This window comes from Psittacula echo (genome assembly GCF_963264785.1).
Source record: "Psittacula echo genome assembly, chromosome: 10".
Lineage (NCBI taxonomy): Eukaryota > Metazoa > Chordata > Aves > Psittaciformes > Psittacidae > Psittacula > Psittacula echo.
Genome location: NC_137741.1, coordinates 11,269,359 through 11,292,089, shown reverse-complemented (window position 1 = coordinate 11,292,089; position 22,731 = coordinate 11,269,359). Strand labels below are relative to the sequence as shown.

General features: G+C 37.7%; 1 protein-coding gene across 2 annotated transcripts in view; it reads right to left on the bottom strand.

Annotated features, from left to right (window-relative positions):
• Positions 1–18,602, bottom strand: part of SLC12A1 (solute carrier family 12 member 1) — a gene marked incomplete at its 5' end in the record, with an annotated part of 44,104 nt that extends 25,502 nt beyond the window's left edge. Inside the window, 10 exons of one of the 2 annotated variants that reach the window (XM_080625978.1) lie at positions 525–676; positions 2,373–2,457; positions 4,621–4,748; positions 5,243–5,354; positions 6,287–6,397; positions 7,000–7,139; positions 8,531–8,626; positions 12,589–12,664; positions 12,886–13,020; positions 18,192–18,602. In XM_080625978.1, the coding sequence (XP_080482104.1) occupies positions 525–676; positions 2,373–2,457; positions 4,621–4,748; positions 5,243–5,354; positions 6,287–6,397; positions 7,000–7,139; positions 8,531–8,626; positions 12,589–12,664; positions 12,886–13,020; positions 18,192–18,602 (1,446 nt within the window). Of the gene's footprint in view, positions 1–524; positions 677–2,372; positions 2,458–4,620; positions 4,749–5,242; positions 5,355–6,286; positions 6,398–6,999; positions 7,140–7,798; positions 7,895–8,530; positions 8,627–12,588; positions 12,665–12,885; positions 13,021–18,191 lie in introns of both variants that reach the window. The other variant, XM_080625979.1, reaches the window with a different exon arrangement.
• Positions 18,603–22,731: the final 4,129 nt, after the last annotated feature.

The following is a 22,731-nucleotide window of genomic DNA, read 5'->3' as shown; positions in this document are numbered from 1 at the left end:
AATGGCAGATAGTCTCTCTCTGGCCTAGGAGAAAGACCCCTTTACTTCTCACTTGATTTTTCACTCCACTATTTTTGGATACTTTTTTTTTTTGAAGAAGTCAGAACTCTATTTTTTGCGCTGTGGCACAGACCTTTAACAGTGACCGTAGCACCCCTGAGGTAAAATCCCATCCATGTATAAAGAGCAGTGGGATGAGTTGCTCATCTAACAGGAGCTCTGAGGTCTCTGTTAAGTCTAGATTTTGAGTCTGAAGATGTTACAACATACACTGCAGGATAGCACTTGTTGAAAGAGGAGGTAAAGATCTTACCACAGTGCTGGTAAGGCTAGTGATGGGCAGTATGGAGGTAATGTGGAATGCAGGGGACTTTTCCCTTTGATTATTCCTATAGATTTTTACTTTTTTTTTAGATGGAAGGGGATGTCCTGTTGCACTTAGTTGTCAGCAAACAATGGTTTTGCATGTTTGTATTTATAATCATAAGCAATATATGAATATATGTGTATTATCTCTTTAAAACCTGAAAATTATTCATCAGCCCATAATCACATGGCTGACTTGTACATCTGGAAAAATCATAGCCTAGGCCACAGGCAGATGATCCATTGCAGCTCATTCCAAGTACAACTGTATCATTGATGTTCCCAGTAGCATCTCGTACAACGCAGGAGGCTGTGGAAACAATGATATATTATTAGTTTCCTTCCTTGTGACATCAGATGAACGTTCTTGGCGCATTTTGACTTCTAGTCTGCACACATTTTGTACAACTGCTGCCATAGTCTCATCCCAAAGACCCAACGTTTCATGTTGGGTAGAGATTACTTCCTCTAGTGTGGCTTAATTTCTCAAGTTATCTGTAAGCAAATATTTACTTCTGTTACTTTCAAAATAAACAGCCAGTTGACTAATGAGAACTAGTAGATATCTGAGACTAGAGAACCAGACAGAGATCAATAATAAATTAACTGACTCAGAAGTATATCGTCTGCTTGTGACCACTTTTACAAGTGCCAGTATTCAGAGGAAACAGGTCAGTGAGAGCCTTAGGTATAGACATACATTTATTTGTTTAACAAGGACACACAGTTGCTTTAGAGACCCAGATCCTCAGCTGTTCAAGTTGTCATAGCCCTACTGACATCAGAATGGTTAAAAAAACTTTAAGCAGGAGGAACTACCTATATTCTTTTTGGTTTTATTAATATTTATGTTGTCTTTTTCTGCTTGCCACCAGAAGAATCATACGGAGTTAACTTACAGCGTTAATCTTAACATCTGTAGTGGCCAAAACATAAATTTATATGGTATCTTCAAATGTGACAAAAATGTTGCTATTGAGTTCCCAAAGTAATCATTACCTGTTTAGCAAACCAATATGCAAACAGAAACAAAAACCATCAAACTATTGCACTGAAAAATGGACGGTTCTGAAGCTGAAATACAGCTATTGCCTGTGAGAACAGAACAATGCATTAACACAGATTTATAATAGAAAATGAAGAATGGCTACTTCAACTTTAATTGCAGGCAAAATTTAGATCCAAATAATGCAACAACCTGAGTTGCAGCTTGACTCGAGTACAAGAACCACAAAAGTCGGGAAGACTTGAGATTCATCTCCCAGAAAAGGGAGCTCCCCGCAGGGCTTTCATGCAGCATTGAGGTATTTGCTCATAAGGAAGAGTGTCATTTACAACACTGTTTCTTACTGAACTACTAAAATAGGAAAAAACCCCAACTTTTTCTTGAACAGAGATTTATTGTACCCTTGTAATGAGAATTTAATTGCATGTTCCTCCAACACAGTTCATGGCTTCAGTACAGGTCTCCATTTTACTTTTGTGTCCATTCTGTTACACCACATTCTAACGTTGTAAAGCACCTAATAATATAGTGCCTCTTCTTTAAGACAGGCAGTTGATTTCTGTCTTTGACATGTAACATATGAACTATGTGTTGCCCTGTTAGTCATGAGTGCTCATTAAGACAAGTGAGAGCAAAGTAGAAGCCATGTGAATTTTCAGTGTGAATGAGGAACAAAAGATCAGCAGATTGATCAGAGGGTTCCTTTAATCTTTACTATGTTCATGGATACTGTATGCTAGTGGCGTTTGTCACTGAATCTTTTGCACTGAATGCAAAAGTAGCAATACAAGTTATACAAAAGTCCAGCTGCCAAACAGGAACTTGTGTTTCTGCTGCTTGCCCCCTAGTGTTTTTGTGTACAGTAAAATGAAAACAACTATCTCTCTAAATAATAAATCCACAAGATGAAAAAGCAGAGAGGTTAATCATTCATTTGCTTACCAGGCTTTCAAACTTTAACTGTATAAATTAAGCCATGAAGCAGAGATTCTGTACTTACCTACACATATTGCAACGCCAATGTAAGCAACTGTTGTAATAACAATGGCCAGCATTGTTCCTTTGGGTATTGCACTTTGAGGATCCTGAAAACAAAGTAGTGATCCAGAAAACACTGTGAGTCTGTATAATTCAGTCTGATTGCATTTGCATGCTAGGGAGTCCTGCAACACTATGAGTTGAAGATACCTTTATATGATTTTTAAATAAGTAAGGATTTATTGAGCTGAAAAATAATTGCAAAGTCACTTACTTCAGCTGCATAAGACCTTTCACCCTCAGATCATGGTAACATTAATTTACACAGTTCTGATGTGCATGTCTTAGGTCATTGTTTTTGTGGAGTCTCATGCTGCAATCTTAAACACTGCAACATTAAATCTTAACTTCTTGCAGATTAACAACTTTTAAATTTTATCAATAATTAAACACATATTTAATATGCTGTTAGCACTTTAAGGCCTGCTCCAAAACCCACTGAAGTCACTAGGAAGACTAGCTGTGTCTGTAAGCAGGCTTTGGACCAGGCCACTGCTTGAATGTGTAGTGGCTACAGAAGTGTGTACATAGTTGTTCACAACAAATTCTAGAGACAGTTTGATTGGTAAATATTACACTTTTTAAATACTTCTTAGCTTGTCTTTTAGATTTCTGGAAAGGCTGGTTAATTTAATTAGATCTGTCTACTGCATCTAAACATGCTCAGTGGGGAATCTGCAGCCTGGAGGACTTGGTAATAGAAATCCACTTATTGCCAGACTGAAACAACTGCGGACAGCCAACGGGAGAACTGCTTCCCTTGGTCTGCTCAGCCTCTTTCAAATAGCTTATGAAGGAAGTGCTGCTGGTTTGGGAGCTTGCTATGTGTAGAGAGCACTGTACATAGCAAAAGAATTATTTTTGTTTGATGAAAGGGTGGAGATTGTGTGAGGCTGATTCAGTCTCACTGGGCAGAAGTACAATGTTTTGGGTTTTTTAATTAAAAATGGAATCTCATAGATGCTCTTAGTAGCTCAGTTTCTACACATTTCTTTCTGCTGTGTTTCCAAAGCAGTCCTCTGGAAACAAAGGAGATAAGGCATGCAACTCAGTGTGAGAAGAGAAACGGAACTGGCTGTCAGGGTTGTTAGGATCTGGTGAACTTGATTACTGTGCCACTACAGAAATAAAAGACCTTTGGTTGAATCCCCAACTTCTACAAGACAATGTGTCTGTATGATAAATCCAAATAACTTCATTTGACATGCTGGGGTTATCTAGGTGTAAGCTACAACTTTTTGGTGACTTTATTTTTCTTTGTTCTTGCTTCTTTGGCTTTTGTTGTTGTTTATTTTTTTTTAATATTAGATTGCAAGACTTGAATTATGGATACCCCTGATGCCTTTCTGAATTTCTTGTAATAGTATGAAGTATTGCCTAATATTTACTGGGGTATTTTTCCCAATGTTTTACTGAACTTTGAATTACTTCAGCTTTGCATTTAGCTTTAAACACTCTTTGCATTAAATACACTGTGGAAAGTCATGAAAACTAGAGGGCACTTAAAGGTAAAACTAAATTGCTGTCTCTAATTTAGCAGTATGTTTAGATATTGGAAATACTATCTTACCACTGCTTTACAGCAAGAGGAGAGTGGGCACCTGGCAGAATGGCCACAGCAAGAGAATTGGGCACCTCTGGACCTCCTTTCCCTTCCTCTTTGACTCCTTTCTTTTGTCACATCTGCAAACCTGCAGCTTTTCCTTTGAGCAGCGGTAGTGACATGGGATTGGGACATACTTGCTTTCATTACATGCTCTGTTTGCTCTGCCCTTGCTATGACCCTGACTAGAAAAAGCCAGTCTCTGCTGATTCTTGTGAGTGCAAATGTGGGCTTTACAGGTATGCTTTTTTGGATGATGCTATAAGATATTTTGCAACAGTGCCAAGAGATACACATGTAATTTTTTTTATGTAGTGTGCTGCTAATGGACCATTAATAATATATTATTACAGGTTATTGAAACATGTTTTTAAATGATATAGCAACCCAAATCTAAATGCAGTAATTTCTGTAAATAGCCGTAAGGCATTAGGAGAGAAAATGTGAACTGATTTTTTTAAATAATAAACCAGGTACTTTTAAAGAGAGAGTTTTGCTTCCCAGAATAAGACATGATTTAAAATTGAATATAGTGTTGATTCATAATTTGTTTTCTTGTTCTTTATTCAGCCTACAGCTAGTATTATGAAGATAATGAAATACATACTTTCAGATCTCCTGAGATATTGGCTCCTGCAAGAATGCCAGTGGCAGCTGGGAAAAAGATGGCAAACACCGAGAAAAATCCTTCTCCACTTCTGAAACCTGGTCCAAAGTTTTCTGCAAATATTGATGCTGCAAATATAGGTGAAAATGAAACATATCACCATGATTTGATTCTGAAGTTCCTTAACGAAGGAGGTGAATAAGCTAGTCTTTCATATCTGGACGACTGGGTTTGAAACTGTCTCTTATCATAAGCCAAGTGAATTTGATTTCCTTAGTCTGGTCCCCAGTAGGATGTGCTTGTCTGCATCTCAGAGCTACAGATCTGTATTGAAGTGACAGGAGTGTCACTACATCACTTGCACTTAGCTCTGTGGAAAGGTTTGTCTGTGTTCTGCTGATATATAAATGACTCAAGCTGCAGCTAACTATGCTGTCAGCTTCAGCAGCAGAGAGACAGACTCAAAATTAAAGATGAAATAAAGTCCCTTGGTTTGCAAGCTTACTTAAACTCTGGTAGAAGGTGCTGATCTTGTGACCTTTTTCAATGGAATCCTTAACTTGGTATGAAGCCAAAAAGAATGCAGACTTACTATTTTATGATAGACAGTGAGGTTACTTGCCTTGGTAATTGAAAAAGCCTCTTGCCTTCTTTTCATTGTTGGTAGGAATGATTGTTCCAATAAAGAAGTTTGCAATGGCAACAAGGAGAACAATTAGAAGAATAACTTGAGCCTATTAATAGAAACAAAAACATGTTCCTTATTATTTTAATTTGCATTGACTATGGAGATGGCTCTATAGAAACTTATCTGCATGTGTTCCCCATGGCAGATTACTAATTTCTGTAGTTTTTTTAAATACCAGGCATCAAGATAGCTGAATCAGCTAATGAAAACAGCAGATTTTACTAGGGGGCTATATAACTATATGAAATAAATAGTTATAATTTAATTTTATGTTAGTTTCCTTACAAGAAAATGCATTGCTATCAAGTGTAAGACATTTTTATATTGTTATAAAATTTGTTTGGTTTGCAGTGGGTTGTCACTTTAAGGATTATAATATCTAATTATTTTTCTGATCTCTTTTACAAATAGTTCTAGTCTTCATCACAGCAGAACGTAAAAATAAGGGTGCTATTCTGTACCTGATTTCGATAGCTGTATTTCACCCTCTAAAGTATTTCCATTTTGAACTTTTGTTTTTACAGGTGAAGGAATAACAGAAATCATTAGCGGTTAAGGAATGGATACCAAATAGTGCTCTTCTGCTGAGTAGAGTGAGTACAGTTGAGTGAGTACAGTGATAAAACCATATATTGTTTTTACTACTGTTTATTCTGTCAAGCTGCATCAAAAATAAGGGCAAAAGGGGCACTTACCCAAGACACTAAATGATGCCATGAATTATAAAAATCAATATAATCAAGCTGTCAGCAGAACACAGACTTTCTCTTCCTTTCTAAATGTATGTACAGTGAAGAGCATGGAGTAATTGTGCTTTCATTGAAAGCAGTAATTAAACTACTATTGCTTCTAGAAAGGTTAAGCATAAACTGAAACAGTGTTTTTGAAAATTCCACCTGTTGTATACTATTCCTCACACACAAATTCTTTACAGTATTCCAATATACTGCTTGCTTTTATGTACTTTTAAAGGTTTACCTTTGCTTCCCATTCCATGCCAGCAACAGAGATGCCGAGAAGACAGACAACAGTTATGGTACCTATAATTCGGATGTCATTGGACTCATCTACCATCAGTGTATCACTCTCCTGAAAGCAGTAATAAATGTTATTAGAACCAGTCTTTCTCTGCCCTACTGGTGGGATCAGGTAATAAGGTGAAATAGAAAGCAGTGAGCTGTCAAAGTTTCTGAGATCTGTGAAACCAAGTGTTTGGATTTTGTGTTCTGACTGGCTCTTCGCAGCTGGGGTTATTTGGCTGCCTAATTAGGTGTCTGTTCCTTTTCCGATTTTGAGGTTCTTGTTGAGAAATGTGTGAAATATATTCGTAAGGTAGAAATAATGGAGAAGCACTCTATGGCATGTTTAGACAGACTAGCTTCTTGCTAAAGATGTCCCTCAAGCCTCAGCTGAAAAGTACCACCACTTTATTATATAAACCAAAAAACAAGCAAAACCCAAACAAAACCCTAGAAATCATAGACTCATAGAATCATAGAATAGTTAGGGTTGGAAAGGACCTTAAGATCATCTAGTTCCAACCCCCGTGCCATGGGCAGGGAAATAAAGCCCCCCTCAAAAAAAACCCAACCCCAACCCCTCTGAAACCCAAAAAATCTCAAGCAACAAAAAAACCCTCCACAAAAAAAACCACCCCAATTTAGTCATATACATGAAACATTTACATTTACCTTAAGAAGTTCTACAACTGTTTCAGCAAATCCAACTACATACATAGCAACTGCCACTGCATTCGCAAACGCAAAGATAAGTCCTATAGATCCACCAAACTCTGGGCCTAGACTTCTGGAGATCAAATAGTATGCTCCACCTGCAGACAGAAATGATTGCTATTTCAGCACAATTGAATGTTCAGGTTCTACTCATTTTTCTCACATAAATAATACCCCAAGAATCTCTGCTTTTAGCCTAACAAACATAACCATTATTTGCCCTATAGTAATAGAGAACACTGATTAAAAAAAGGAATTTGCTTTGTACTGGTTCTGCCTCCAGACCTTTCTGTATGCCTTTCTATTGCAAAAATCTTTTATTAGCATGCAAAACCAGACCTTCAAATAATTTTTTCATGATACATAATATAGTAACAGCAGAAAGAACCTTACTTTCAGACGGATTCTAACTTACTTGGATCTATCCCAATGTTAGCATGAAAGATCATATTCTGTTATTCTGTGGCACATTGTTAAAGCTCCTGCATAGTGATACAGTGAATCTTTTTTGCATAACACCATAAATGGAGCATATTACTTTGTCATTTAATTATTTCATCTTATCTCACTGATACTTTATTATCCAGAAGTGTTTAAGATTATATACATTTTAATTTACTGTTAAAGCATTGAAAGAGATCATTCCAAAGATATTTATTTATTATTGCTTTGCTTATAACAGTTATCTCATTTTCTTTTTTCTTTTCCTAATCTAAATTTGCAGATTTTTTTTTTTTCATGAGCTCATATTACTTACCTCCTCTTACTACTCCATTAGTGCAAATGGCAGACATGGAGATACCTGTTAAAGTTGTTACTACTACACTCAGACCAATAACTATGATTCCAAGACCTGAAAGATCCGAAAAAAAAAGTGTATTCAAGTATATTCAAATACCTGTTTTCCTTAAACGACGTAGTAAGAACTTGCCTTTTCCCAGAGAGACTAGAGCAGACCAGTTATAACTTTAAGGATCTGAAATGCACTAGAACTTTGTTTCATAAAATACCTGACATGCACTTTCCCAGCAAAATTATTTGCTCATCTTCCAAGGAGTGGCTGAAATGTAAGGAGTTTTATAAAGAAGGCATTCAATAGAAGTTATCCACTGATCTGCATCAGTCTTTAAAATGAGAGGAAGAGATGCCTCAGGCTCAGTTTGTCCAAGGATGTCCAACCTGAAATACTCTGAATAAGAAAGACCTGCTGAAAGGTAAGAAAAAAACTTGAAAAGCCAGAAGCTATCTCTCACTCAGCAGTAGGCAGGAACATCTGAAACGTACTTCACAGACTGAACTGAAATCTGGAGTGATTAAAAGTGACAACTCAGACATGCCATAAATTGTGATTAGAGGAAGCTAGAATCGTTACCTTCTGGTTCCTTTAGTTGTACCATTTGGTTTCTCATCCTTCTGGTTCGCCCCATGTGAAAATAATACATAAAGACCTTTTTGGGCTTGAAAGCATTAGTAACCCTAAGATTTTTACCTCCACGGATAAACCCATTAGTTGCTATTGCAGAAGTTGACAACCCAGTAATTGAGGTTACCATCGTAGCGAGAAGAATTATGATTACTCCAAGACCTGTCAGTAATAAGAAGATAAAATATTTTACTCATGTTCCATGAGTCCTACAAATCACTCTCTTTAAATTGAATTTTCAGGCCAAAATTAGAGCAATAAACTGACAAGATGGTTTGTTGACCACTTGCAGTTTCAGAACATTTCCAAGGAGTTCATGTCACAGTAGTAAATTATTCCCATCAGTGTTGAAGCAGTGATTCTTTCTGAGAGGAATACCCTAGCCAAAGGGTCTCATGATTTTTGAAGGCTGGAAGAAATGAGCAAACAAGTGTCCCTTGGCATGGATGCTTCTATCTCCCTTTAATATACTTCTGGGCTGTTTAAGTGTAGAGATCGACACATTAACCTCAGCTCTTGTAAGACTGCTATTGTCTTTCATCAGTTAATTAAATATTGAATCAGAGAAAGACTGACTGTATAGTTTCATAGTGCATGAGGACAAAGAGTCTATCAGGTAGAGAGGCTAGACCTGAGTGCAAGCCTTCTATACCCTTACATGCCAAGCTATCAAGTGCTGTGCTTCCCTACTCTCTCATCTCCCAGCTTCCTTGCAAAAAGTGATTTTACTCTTAACACAAGATAAACATAAATGAAGATGCCAATATTGCTTTAACAGGTGACTTGTAATATATAATCTTACAGTCTTATTTTTATTCTTTTTTTTTTTTTTTTTAGCTAATATCACAAAATTGTATCATTAAACAGAAATAACCAAACACCTGGAGATCAGTGATTAATTACAGGTGAGCTGGCTTTCAGTTTGAGTAGCATCTGAAATCTGAGTGTTTCCAGTCTTTGGCTATATAGTCAGGTTTCTGTTAACTTTATGAAACTGTGCTAGAAATGCATGGAAGGTGCCTAGTATGATTTAGAATCATAGAAACATTGGTTAGAAGTGACTTCTGAAGATCTGTAACAGCCTCCCAGTCATAGCAGAGCTATTGCCAACAAAGAGTTAAATCAGTGATGACTTTGGCTAGCTGGATCTTGAAAACCTCAGTGGACGAAGATCCCACAGCTTCTTTGGATTACTTGCTCCAGGGCTGTACTACCTGCTCAGTGAAAAATATTTCTTTGTGGACAAACTGGACATTGCAAGCTACAATTGCAGCCATTGCTTCTGTTACATTTTCTGGCACTACCAAGAAGGGTTTTGGAACTACATAGCCAAATACTTTCTTGTTCCAGGCCAGATAAAGATAATATGACTTTTTCCTCTCAACTTTATTTCTTCTATTCACATTTCTATCTATGAGAGGAGAAAGAAAAAGAAAAAAAAGAAACAATTACAGTTTGATGTCAAATATGGAATTGGTTCTTACTTTTATCTAAACTTATTAACAGTTATGCAACAGCTCTCTTTGTTTCCATAAGTATATAGGTCTTCAGTGTGGAACTGAAGATCATACACTGCTTGTAGCAATATTTATTGACCAGAGCTTGTCCAGATTCAAACTTTGCTCCTGCAACTACAAACATATTGCTTTATCTGCTCTATTTCTACCTTCTGGCTTCCAGATCAGATTCCTTACTTTGATTCATACTGGATGTTGCATCCTAAGGAGTATTTTTCCAGGATTTTCTATTGCATTTCACAGTTCATGTTGTTTGTATATATATGCTATATAGGGTCAGATATTCTGCTAATTTGATGAGTTACAGCTGCTCGGAAAGGATTTAATGTTAATTTAAAAAATATTTAATGTTTATGAAGAAAAGTGCATAAAATAAAGTGACTTGACCAAAACGTCATTGTAATATAACGTAATGTAACAGAATTGTAATATTCAGGGCCAGATTTTCAGTTAACAGAAACTTGATGGTTTTCCTGCCTTTGGCTAACCATTCCATGAACAGGTACAAATAGACTTTGGAGATTCCCCAGATTAGGTGGACCTACCTAACTAGTTTTGGACCTGAAACCTTGTAAGGACCATACTGTGTCTCTTTTCCCAGATGATGATAGGTGGAGAACCTTGTTGCAATGTTACGTTTTTTTTCCCCCTGTAAGAGCTTTCACCCAAGACAGCCCATCAGGATATGGAAATAATCAGGTTTTCTCTCTTTGGCCCTCAAATGATGGGGATATAAATGGTGTCCAGATGGTAGTTTAACTGACTCGTTTAATTTCCATGTTAGTAGCATTACCTAGTGAAATCCCTGAGCCTTTGTGATGATGAGCTTCCATCACTTTTCTCCTTAAGCAGCTTGACTAGGGACTTAAAGCTCATTGGTTAGAAGACATTCAGAAAATGCATTGAGAAATTATTCAAATGGAATTTGATGTCTCATTTTCGGAAGTAAAGTTAACCTCCTTACATAAGGCATGCAATTTTAAAAAGCAGCAGCAGGGCAATAAACCATAAGAAAGGAGAGCCTGCTTATCAGTGAATTAAAATGGTAAAATTAAATGTGAAAGCAGAAAGGCTGTAACTGATGTTGGTGCAAATTAATGTTAAAATCTGATTAAAGTTTAGGTTGAAAACCAGGCATATGGCTGCTAAGTAAGTTGTTTGAAAATGAATTACTCTTGCCTATAGCTATTCTCACACCTCAAAACAAAGTAATACTTCTTGATGATCTCAATAAGTTACTAAACTGCCCTTAAAAACTAATTTTGCATGAAACCCCAGAGCAAAATCTTGGCAATATTAAGATGCAGAATTTTCATGGCAAGGCATATACTTATGAGTGCCCTGGGCTATACGCTCTCATTTGGTATGCATCATAAAATCAGCAAGCCCCCCTTTGTCAGGCACAGTGCTAGAGCCATGCATGGAGCACTGCAGAAGTAGTAAAGTTCCCGCTTAGTTTTGGATCTTTTATTGGTTTGGTTTTTGCTTTGGTGTTGAGGTTTTTTATTGGGTTTTTTTTTAAACATATGGATGTCTCTGTAAGTTTGTAGATGGATTATTTTTCTTAATAAGTGTTTTATTTGTTTCTCTTTTTAAAAGTTCAGTCTTTCTCAAGTGAAACTTCATGTAAAGTTGCTGTGTTTTGTTGGAAATGAGACTTCAACCGTGCAGAATTCTGGAGATGTTTTGATTCAGTGTTTCATTTCATTTCCATTAACTATCACTTTCACTAACATTAACTTTCACTTCCATATATATATTTATATACAATCTGAATTTGAGCACTGAGTTTGATACAAGACCTGGCAAGACCAAGGAATGTTAATGCCCTGAGGCCAGAGTTTGGACTTCAGCTCGCGTCTACTTCATATTTCCATTCTGTGAGAATCCAAAGTGGAATACTTGCCATCCACCCTTTGGATTGCTGGTTTTTATGACATTTGGGTGCTAGTCAAAGATTAGGGCCCATTATTCTAGACTGTATTATCATGCAACACAGAGTGACACTGCTACCGCAGCAAGGATACAGCACACAATGAAGTGTACATAGTTATGTGAAAACTGTAGCAGAGCTTTTAAAACTTAGTGTTTCATAATACAGTAGTATCTAGTGCTGTGCTAGAGTTAAAAATAACAAAATCCTGATGAGATGAGACCTCCTTCCAGTTCTGTTTTCATCTTTGCTGAGAGGTGTGAAGAAGTGTTGTTTTTAATATGTAGATGACAAGGTTTGGGATTCGCAGATAAGCAAAGTGTGAACTCTTAAAGGTTACTTTTGTACGTACATATTAGAAATTGGCCCTAGTCATGAGGTTTACATCTGTTACAGACTCTAAATACAAATTTCACTGAAGCTTAGAAATACTCAAATGTGATGATCATATGCATAGTTTACAGATCCGTGCCTCTAAGCAGTAATTTGGCTGTGAGTCTGGAAAATTCCAATAGTTTGGAGGATTAACATCTTTTACCCTGGCAAGCATTTGAAAACATTATTTAGTTCAATATGCAAATGCACATCTTGGATTATATATTAATCATGATCATGTATAGTTTATCCTTTTTATCCCTTTCACTGTTGAAAATTATATTAAATAAGATACATACCAATTCCTGCTTGACCTACAATCCAGGAAAGTCGAATAAAAAGCATCACACCCCAAATGTTAAGCATACATCTTACCTAGGTTTTAAACAAAAAAGTACTTCATTAGTGCAATGTTAAAAGTAGTGTTAACAACCAGAAGGGTAGTAGCTTCCTTTGCAGGCTTTTAAAAAGCACCCCAACATCCCTGAAGTCTGTCTCCCTCCCACTTCGTAAAAGACCTTGGTGTTGCAAAACAAATCTTGATGTTTTTCTTCTATTTCTTTTAATATTTCTTCTATTTCTTTTAAGTTTCTCACCAGCACACCCTTCACCCATCCAAACTTGACAAATCCTGTTTTGTTTTCTTCTTCCTTGCTGACTGCTGTCTCATCTCCAGCGGTGCTTTCTCCATTGGCCACTCTCTCGACCGAGCCAGTGCTCACAGCTATGTTCTGAAGAATCACACAGAAAACAAATAGAGTTTTGTGCCAAGCAGAGGACACCTGACTGCATAAGAGAGACATAGAATAAAGGAATTTCAATGAAGATCAGATTTTACTGTCTGTGGAGAAGAGCGCTAAATTCTGCTCACACCAGGCATCAGCAGGTGGGCTTGCTAAGAGCAAAAAAATATTAAAGAATCCCTTAAGCAGAGTAAATACATTATTATCTGATACTAAATTGTTTTTATTGTAAACTGTATTCAACATATATGTCATGTTGATATGTTAGTACAGCATCTAGCATAATGAGGGTCTTGTGGTTGGCCTTTATATGCCGCTGCAACAATTTATGAATTATGCTAAGTATAGAGATAGAGATAATTGCTCACTAGCGAAGAGGGACCTGGCTGTATGGCAAAGTTATGTAATGAACTGTGATGCTTTCTGTTGAATGAAGTACAAACATAATTGCAGCAGCAAATAGTAACATAGTCTTGAAAACGGTCAGAGAAATGACAGCGAAATGAGTAAATAATGCAGTAAATCAAAAATTCTTTTTGTGTTTTATCCAATTCTGGTATAACCATAGTAGATAGGTTTAAGAATTGCCACATCTGTGGTGTAACCAGAATAAATAGCCCAGAATTTTAGATTGTTCACATGCAGTTACAGACATAAATCTATTTTCTCTTCATATCTACTGCCCCAGAATCTTTGAGGCAATTTAGCATCATGATATGGTTCTTGTGGCTTGAACAGGAATCAGTCACGGGTCTGCAGTTGATATGTGTTATCATTGTTGCTTTATGGAGGAGGTTTGGGTTGGTGTTTTGTTTTGGTTTTGTTTTTTCTTTTTTTAATACAAAGTTCTGACTGGTTTTGCAAGGAGTTAGCACTAGGTTAACAACTGCAGATATTGTTTGGGTCCTCTACAAAGACCTTCAGGAATGACCACATACTTTGCTACAGTCTGCCAGGCAGTCAGGAGCATGTGTCACTTCTGGAAAGGAATCAAGGTGCTTTTAGGGTTTCGAAGGGGATGAAGATGTCTCCAGGTTAACTAAACAGGTGAAGGAAGGGAAATATCTGTGATTCTGTGAAAAATACGAGATTTTTTTCCTCTTGTTTAAGCTTCAAGGCTGTTTCTATATTTTGTCCATGGACTTAAAAGTCAACAAACAAAAGCAAAACCAGATGTAAAGACCAACTGTATATGATGCTTCTGCTAATATTTGGCATTCCCCCTCATGGAGCAGGCTCTAGTCACTATGATGCAAGGTTGTAGAATGCCTTTGACACAGTAAATCCAGGATTGTGCTCACAAATGAGAAGTAAGTGACTGGATAATACATTTTGACATGGATCAAACTTGGCGCCTATGTCCCTTTTGGCTCTAAGGGAAATGGGAATACGAGATCTATTGAAAGCTGTGACTTTGAGCGCCTCAATTACTCAAATAATTTTGACAATTCTTACCCTAAAATAATACTGGTTGTGTTTGCTTAAATAGAGTAAATTATTAAGTGAGTTAAGGAAGATAAGCAGAATAATGTGAGGGTTTTTTGCTACAGTGTTTAAAATTCTAAAGACAAAAAAAAAGGGGGGGCGGGGTCTTCGTACTTGAAACAAGTAGTTTCCTATGTACTTTGAATTAATTTGTGCTCTCTATGCCATTATCATAAATTATGGCCTTAAACCTTCCATAAATGCATTTTAAATTGGTGTGCTTTAGTGAATGATTGGTTATTTACCAGGCAGCTCTACCTGTGCTACTCATGCATTAAGGATGTGGAATAAAAGCGACAGAACATTTTGAAAAGCTACCAAAATAAAAAGTTAACTGCTGTCTTTAAAAAAAAAAAAAATCCCTTCCTTGTTTCAGAACAATTTAGTCTTCCTCTCTCCTGGGGTTAAAGATGGTGAGCTCATCAAGTCCTCATTACAAGTGTGGAGAATAGCCAGAATGAAGAAAGGTTAGAGTATTTCTTATGTAGGATAAATATTAAGCCCACATAATTATCACCAGCCATCAGCTGTGAAATAGCACTTAGACAATTTTTTAGGGATTTAATTGGTGATTTGTGGCTTAATATGTGTAAAAAAATAACACATCTTGCTAAAAGATGACACAAATTTGACTCCAGCAGTGTGAGAACTGGGTATTTGAAGTACTTTTCAGCCTGCTTTATGTTCTGACATTTGAAAAATTACATATTAGCAAAGTGTATTAAATATTAATATTTATCTTCTGATGTTAAGACCAGCATCAAAGCACAATGGGAATGCTTATGTGATGTTTAGCAATCCAAAGTCAAACATATGTCGCTTCTTATCAGAATCTAGTAATGGGCTTTGTCAGGACAGTTGTCAAAGTTTTGATTTTCAGAAAAGCTTGGGGTGAAGGGGGTGGGATTGCCTTGAAGTATGGTGTAATAAGCCCAGATTTTAGTGTTAAGTAAAAAGAAATAAAGCATCTTCTCCAGAACTGCATCTTGGGTTATTAGTCTAGCCCCCATACACACCCAGGGTGGCATTTCATCCTCTCCTTAGTGATGGCTAGAGAGCTTGCTGCATATTGGGGCTGATGAATAGGCATCTCATCCAGCTGCACGTAATGCTTTTGCCTCTTGATAGAAGCTCAAGCTTTTCATACCGTCTTAATTCCCTTCCTTACAAATCTACTGTTTAGTGACCACATGTTTGTTTATTCTTCAGAACAAGCTCTGTATCCCAAAGTGATTTGTCCAAGGTCATGAAGTGAGTCCATGGGACATCCAGGAATAAACTCCAGCCATGGTAATGGTGGGTCATTTGTTCCAGTGCTGTGGTTAGCGGCCTTTTAGACCAGGGCCACAACTCACTTAAGAACACAGTGGGTTGCCAGTGTAGCAAAAATCCCATTACCTCTGACATTCACCTTCCTATTTTGTGAGGCATAAGATTATCCTTCTTTAAGCTGGATACTGGGAAAAGTCAGAATGACCAAGCTAGATGATGCTCTTTTCCCTAACAATCCCAACCTGTGAAGCAATTTTTCATTCATTTTCTTGATGGAATCTGCCTTCTTTTTAATCTTCTCTAAGTGAAAGCTGTAAAAAAAACTAAACAAATTTATCTAATCTTTTTAGAAATAAACCACTGAGAGATGCAACAGCAAAACCCCTTAATTTTCTAATAGTAGTTAAAACTGAAAATCCCTTAATATGCTAACGTTCAGTACATGTTCATTCAGCATTACGTTCAATGGCAATACACTATTTTTCTCCTCTCTGGCCACTAGTAAAGTAAACTGTTTCTATGAGAGGAAGTTTCTTCTGGGCATGGAGATGTGTTTAGTCCCTTGAGTAGCAGCTTATATATCTGCAAATGAGTAGGGATATCGAATTTGTATTCCTTCCTTTTCACATCCACTTTGCATTCGTTTTTGGAAATAAATGATGACCCAGGTAACCTGTTTCTCCTTTCTATGTAAGCCATTTTAGGCAGGTCTGTGGAGACCTTCATTTAAACAAGTCAGGCCCAAACTAGGAATCTGTCCTAATAAGATCATAAAGAATCAGGTCCTACTTTCTTAATAGCTATTTTTTGCTTGATTTCATTACTTTATATTAAACCTCCTTAGGACAGGTGAATCTCCGGGGAACTGGAGTTTGAACAAGATCTGGACCAGCATCCAAAGATCAGATGCTTGTCCAAATTATTCCGACCTCAGAAGTATGAGTGGAATGGAGATGAGAGTGTATTTTCTCTGGAGATTTCTTATTTCACTCTTACCCAACACAGAAAAAGTATAGGGATTTTTGCTGCATATTGACACTTCCAGTCTGAGGTGATCTCTCTCTTTCCAGCCCTGCCCTGACAAATGCACAATTAAGAACCTCAGGAAAGGTTTGATATTAATTATGTAAGTGTACCCTGTGTCTCTCTTCTGCTTTTTACAGAAAACTTGGTCCTGTGGCTTAAGGGGGAAGAGTCTAATTTTACCAAAATCAGTAGAGGATCATGTTATTCCACTGTTTTGCAGTAAGTTTTTTAATAGTTTAACTGTTTCAAAGTGCTTAATCTAGTTCTTCTTGTCCCCACAATTTCTTATTATGGGGTGACAAAAGTGAGGATTATCAAGATAAAGGACATGTTTTGGTATTTCATTATTCATTTACTGTCTTGTGTGTTTGTGGAAAAAAAAAGTCGAGCAAACAGGAGGAGTCTGCTAAGGGGAAGTTTTTTCCATAAAATCCATTGATCATATGCATCAATAGTAAACTCCTACATTGTATTAATCAAAAGTAGGTCCACTCAGAAGGGGAGAGGAGAAACAGCTCTAGAAAATCTTTCAAAGGCAGGTTAGCCAGTTGTATCCTGTTCAGCAGTTCTCTCTGTGAGTATATTTTACTTGGATATTGTCTCATCTATTACATGAGCAAAGTCTAAACAGCTCTTCTATGTAATAGATGAGGAGGAATTTAGCCAAATTATTCCTACATAAATGCTTTCTATGTAGTCATTCAAGAGGCTCCTCAGATTTTGTCCAAATTCATTGGTATAATGAACATGAAGGCCTAAATTCATTCACTGAATCAGTACTTGGAAAATGTTGCCTGCTATCCCTTTTCTGAGCAAACACTTCAACCTCAGCACCCTTGTTCTGGGTTCTTTCTTGCTGTTTGAAGGGTTCATTACAGCAATAAGCAGGTAGTGCTCTGGATTTCTGATTAGTTTAAATTGCATTTATTGCACATTTTTTTTTATAATATTCAAATACATATATAAAAAGAATAAAACTGAGGAATCTATGAAACATTATGCATTGATGTTAAAGTCAAGTTCAGGGTAAGTGTGAATTGTGTAACTTGGTTAGATTATGTATTGATATTCATCATCTGCCACCGTAACTATGTGAAACAGAAGAAATTCAGTAGTTCTATACATTTAGGCAAGATGAAGCTATGATTTCCTGTTAATCAAGTACATTACTATCACCTTGTAGTAACAGTCTTTGCTTTGAGCAGGGTACAGGGCAGAAAACATACTGCAGCTACCAAAGGAAATATGGTAAGTGATTACCTGTAATTTTTCTCTTGGGCACGGTCCATGAAGTTAAGGACTTTTTCATATTAATAAACAGAATTAACAGCCTGGAAATTGAGTAGAGAAAATTTGTATCTTTCCTTTCCACTTACCTTTGCCAGTTGTTCATGAATTTCTAATAAGCTTGGTCTGCTGAGCTTATTCCCACTGACGCTGCCGGTGTTTCTATAATAATCAATTCTGGGAACTGGGTCCATTGTGTTATGGCCAAAAGTTTGTAGATAATACATTTTATTGTGAGTATCATAGGGATGTAAACTAGCTTCTGTTTTCTCCTCATTTTGAAGAAAGTTGTCATATAATTCTCTTTTTCCTGGTCTGTAACTGATTCTCAGTCTGTTATGTGCTTCGTCAGTAAAAGATGTTTCTTCATAATGTGGTGGATCAGAGCCCACATCCTCTTGGGATGTTTCATTGTTGTCATGGCTTTCATTAATTATGTTAACTTGAAACCGATTTGCATTTGGATCCAAAAAGACATTTGGCGAATTATTCACCGACATCTTGAGGGATGCTGTGGTTTTAGGTCAGTGATCTGTTTACTTTTCCGTGGCTGCAGCTAGTTAGTTGCAGCTACAGCAAAGGGTTTAGTGCTGTTGTATATGGAATCTGTGTTCTTCAAGCAATGAAGTCCTGAGATATTTTTCTTTAAACCTCTAAGCAATCTTCCTAATGTTGTCCGCTGTGTTTCTGCCATAAAAAATATAAATAAAACATTTCTATTAACTTGCACAGTTAGATATGTTTTCCACCATAAGTTCTTCCCCGCCTCATCAAATATCCATGAGGCTGTAATCCTATCACTTGTTGAGTAAAAAACTAGTTGAGTTAGAAACTGAGTTTGTGGGGCTGTTTCCATCTACGATGGATGTGCTCAACCCCTTAATCAAACTAGCAGTAGTTTGGTACAGGCTGCAAAGGAGGTAGAGGCCTAAGTTGTAAATAGGCCAAGAACAACTCTAGGTTCAACGTGTTCTCTGAAAACCCACAAAGGAGCAGAGCAACACAGTGAACATTGATGCAGATGGGCTTGTAATAGCCTTTATGCAATTAACACATGAATTGCAGGTGGTTTTTCCAAGAGTTATTTATCAAGGGACAAAGAAAGTTGTGGGTACAAGGAGTCTCATGCATACCTTTTCCATCACATGTAATTCAACTACAAGTCAACCACTGTATTCCATAAACATGACAGCCTAAATAAGCCTTCTTTGAGCAATTCCTGCTAGGCAGTGTGACTGCATGGTGGTGACCTCTGCTTCAGCTGGGTTGCCTCCTTGAGGCAGAGGAACCTTTTACCAATGATAGATCAGTAGTAAGTGACCAATACCTTGCATAACCTTGTAGTATGGTAACTTTTACAACACCATATTAAAATCATGTTTGCTAATACCTTTGAAAGTGATTCTTTAAGCAATCTAAATCACCCATTTGCAACAAATTGGCATAGTTGGCAGGATCCTAAATCAGGACTCATCATGACATTTACATAAAATGGGCTTTGGATCAGATTTAAGTGCATAAAATTGATTTCCAAATGTAGCATTTCTTTTAATAATGCAATATTTAATTGAAGCCAGAGAAAATGTATGTTTAGTAAGCCAGAGAATAGGATATAAGATTCCATGAAGTCCATTTACTGTTTATGTTCCACTTAAGTATTATGATACCATGTATATTTCTCTCATAATCTTGAATTAAATTTGCATGAAAAGCTTGAATCAAATATATCTGTAAAAAAATAACTACAAAAGCTCAACTAAGTTTCAGTAGTTAGAGAATGGTGACAGTTTATGAGCAAGCAATTAAGATATAGCAAATTGTTCATCTTTCATGTAAATGAAATTGATGAAATATGAAATAATAAACAGAGAGCTGAAACAGATCCAAAAATAGCATTGGGCTTCCTAAATTATAATGGAGGAAATAAATGACTAAAATGCTAAAGTAGTAATTATTGAGAAATGCTAACAATAGTCCTGGGCAAAGTTCATAGAATTTTACAGTCAATTTCACATTTGTACACTCAAAAAGATGATTTGAAAGAAATCATAGCAAGTCATAGAATCACGAAGGTTGGGAGCTTATCTTGTTGTCCTGGGTTCAGCTGTAACAGTTATTTTTCTCCTTCTTAGTTGGTGCAGTGCTGTTTTGACTTTAGTCTGAGAACAGTGGTGGTAAGACACTGATGTTTTAGTTGTTGCTAAGTGATGCTTACCCTGATCAAGGACTTTTTCAGTCTCATGCTCTGCCAGTGAAGAGGGGCACAGAAAGCCAGGAGGAAGCAAAGACAGGACACCTGACCCAAACTAGCCAAAGGGGTATTCCATACCACAGCACCTCATGCCCAGTATAGAAACTGGGGGGAGTCACACTGAAGGCCCAGATTACTGCTCAGGTCGGTTGCTGGGTATTGATCAGCAGGTGGTGAGCAATTGTATTGTGCAGCATTTGTGTTTATTGGGGTTTTTTTTCCTTCCCTTTTTAGCTTTATATTCTCTTCCTTTGTTATTTTTTATCATTATTATTATTGCTCGTAGCAGCAGTGGTTTGTGTTATACCTTAGTCACTGGACTGTTCTTATCTCAACCCATGGGAGTTACATTCTTTCAATTCTCCTCCCCGTCCCTCCAGGAGCAAGGGGAGGGAGAAGTGGGGGAGTGAGTGACCGACTGGGCTTAAACCACAACAGTCCCTTGTGGTGCCCAATGTGGGGCATGAAGGGTTGAGATAACGGCAATATGATAAGCATTCATTGTTTTGGATTAATAGTCACTCATCACGATATTGATTTATTTGCTCTTGGGGTTGTTGTGCTTGGTCTCAGAGTTCCATTATATTATAACTTACTTGCAGTAAGTATTTGCTGGTTTAGTGTTTATTGGCTTTGGGGCCTGGGCTAAGGTTCTCATTTTGCTGTGCTTTATGATAATGGCTTTTAATACAATAGAATTATTGATCATAAAACTGGTCTGGCATCCATTCTTGGCATGGCCATCACCTCTATGCTATGGGAAGCATATAATAGGAATTGTTAACGATTACACCTCTTTTTTTCTCCCCCTCGGAGGGTCAACCTGTGGAGGAGACGGCCTCTCACACCCTTTGCTCCCCACCAGGCTATTTACAGCAGCATTTGAGAATGTTAAAGATTTTGGATATTCTTTTAATGCCCTTGAAACCAGCCTGCTCCTTTTGCTGGGAACTAGCATGTTGCTGCATATGCTGCATATGTTTTACCTACGGCCATACCACTTCAAGAACACCTGATCGTGTCTGATCTCAGAAGCTAAGCAGTGTCGGGCTTGGGTCTTGTCTAAGGTTAAACAACTATCTAAGAATACCACCAAGAGATCTTCCCTGAGGCTGGACAGTCAGGAGTGGCAGGGTGTGTGAGATTATATGGGCAAGCATCTGGGCTGGTGGGCCCCTCCAGTGCTTTGGAACTTCACCCCTGAACAAGTGCGAAATCCAGAAAAACTAGTAAAACGCTTAGACAAGGTGTCCTGTTGTCCTGGCAATACCAGAGAGGGAGAACTCACTGCAGTGTGCTGGGGCTTGGCCTACACCTAACAGAGCCCTGTTCTGTAAGAAGCATGTAAAAGATGTCTCTGGATCTGATGGTAAAACAATAGACAATACGGCTGCTCCATCCCAAGCAACAAGCACAGTGGCTGGGCTTAAACCACACTGGTCTAACCTCCCACTCAAAGCAGGGGGAACACTGAATATAAATCAGCTTTTAGCAACCAGGTCTTGACGTCCTCCAAGGACAGATTCCACAACCTGCCTTGTCAGCCTATTATAATACTTAATTGTCCTCAAAGTGGATTTGGTTTTGTTTTTTTTTAATGTATATCCAGTCAGAACCTTCTGCGTGTCACTCTATGATCATCATTCTCTCACTCTCCTTCTGTGTACTTCAGTAAAGACCAAGGTTCTGCCTTTCCAGTAACCTCCTCATAAGTACTGGGAGGCTGCTTAGGTTCCCTTAATGCCTTTTCTTGTGCTTAAACAAGCCCCATTTCCTATAGGGCAAATACTCCTACCCCTGACAGTCTTGGTGGCCCTCCATCAGACACACACAAGTTTATCAATATCTTGGAAGTAAAGGCAGGGAAGGGCAGGATAGGTAGACAAACTTAGGGTTTCTAGAGGGGAATGATTGCTTTTCTTGATCTACTGGCTATGGTCCTGTTAAAGCACCTTCATTGCTCCCAGGGCATGGTGCTGACTCCTCTGTAGCTTGCTGGTCACCACTTCCCTTCAGAGAGAGTTGCTCCCTCCCAGTGAGACCCCAGCCTGTACAGTGCAGGGGTTGAGTCTGATTTGCATTTGTCCTTGGGGAATGTCATGAGATTGCTGTTGGCCTGTTCTTCCAGCCTCTCTAGGTCCCTCTGAGTGGCAGCCCATAGAAAGGTGAACATACAATATCTGTGCAATCTGCTTCTCACCTTCGCTTGCCCACACAGCCCCCTCAAAAACACAAGCAAACAAAACCCCCAAAAGCAAAAGGGGTTTTAAGGCCTTTAGTAGGTTAAGTACCTTTGCAGCAACTTACAAGGATGGCCTAGGTGGGTTTGAAATAAGCTATTGAAACAATAGAAATCCATACGTCTTGAAAAATGCTTC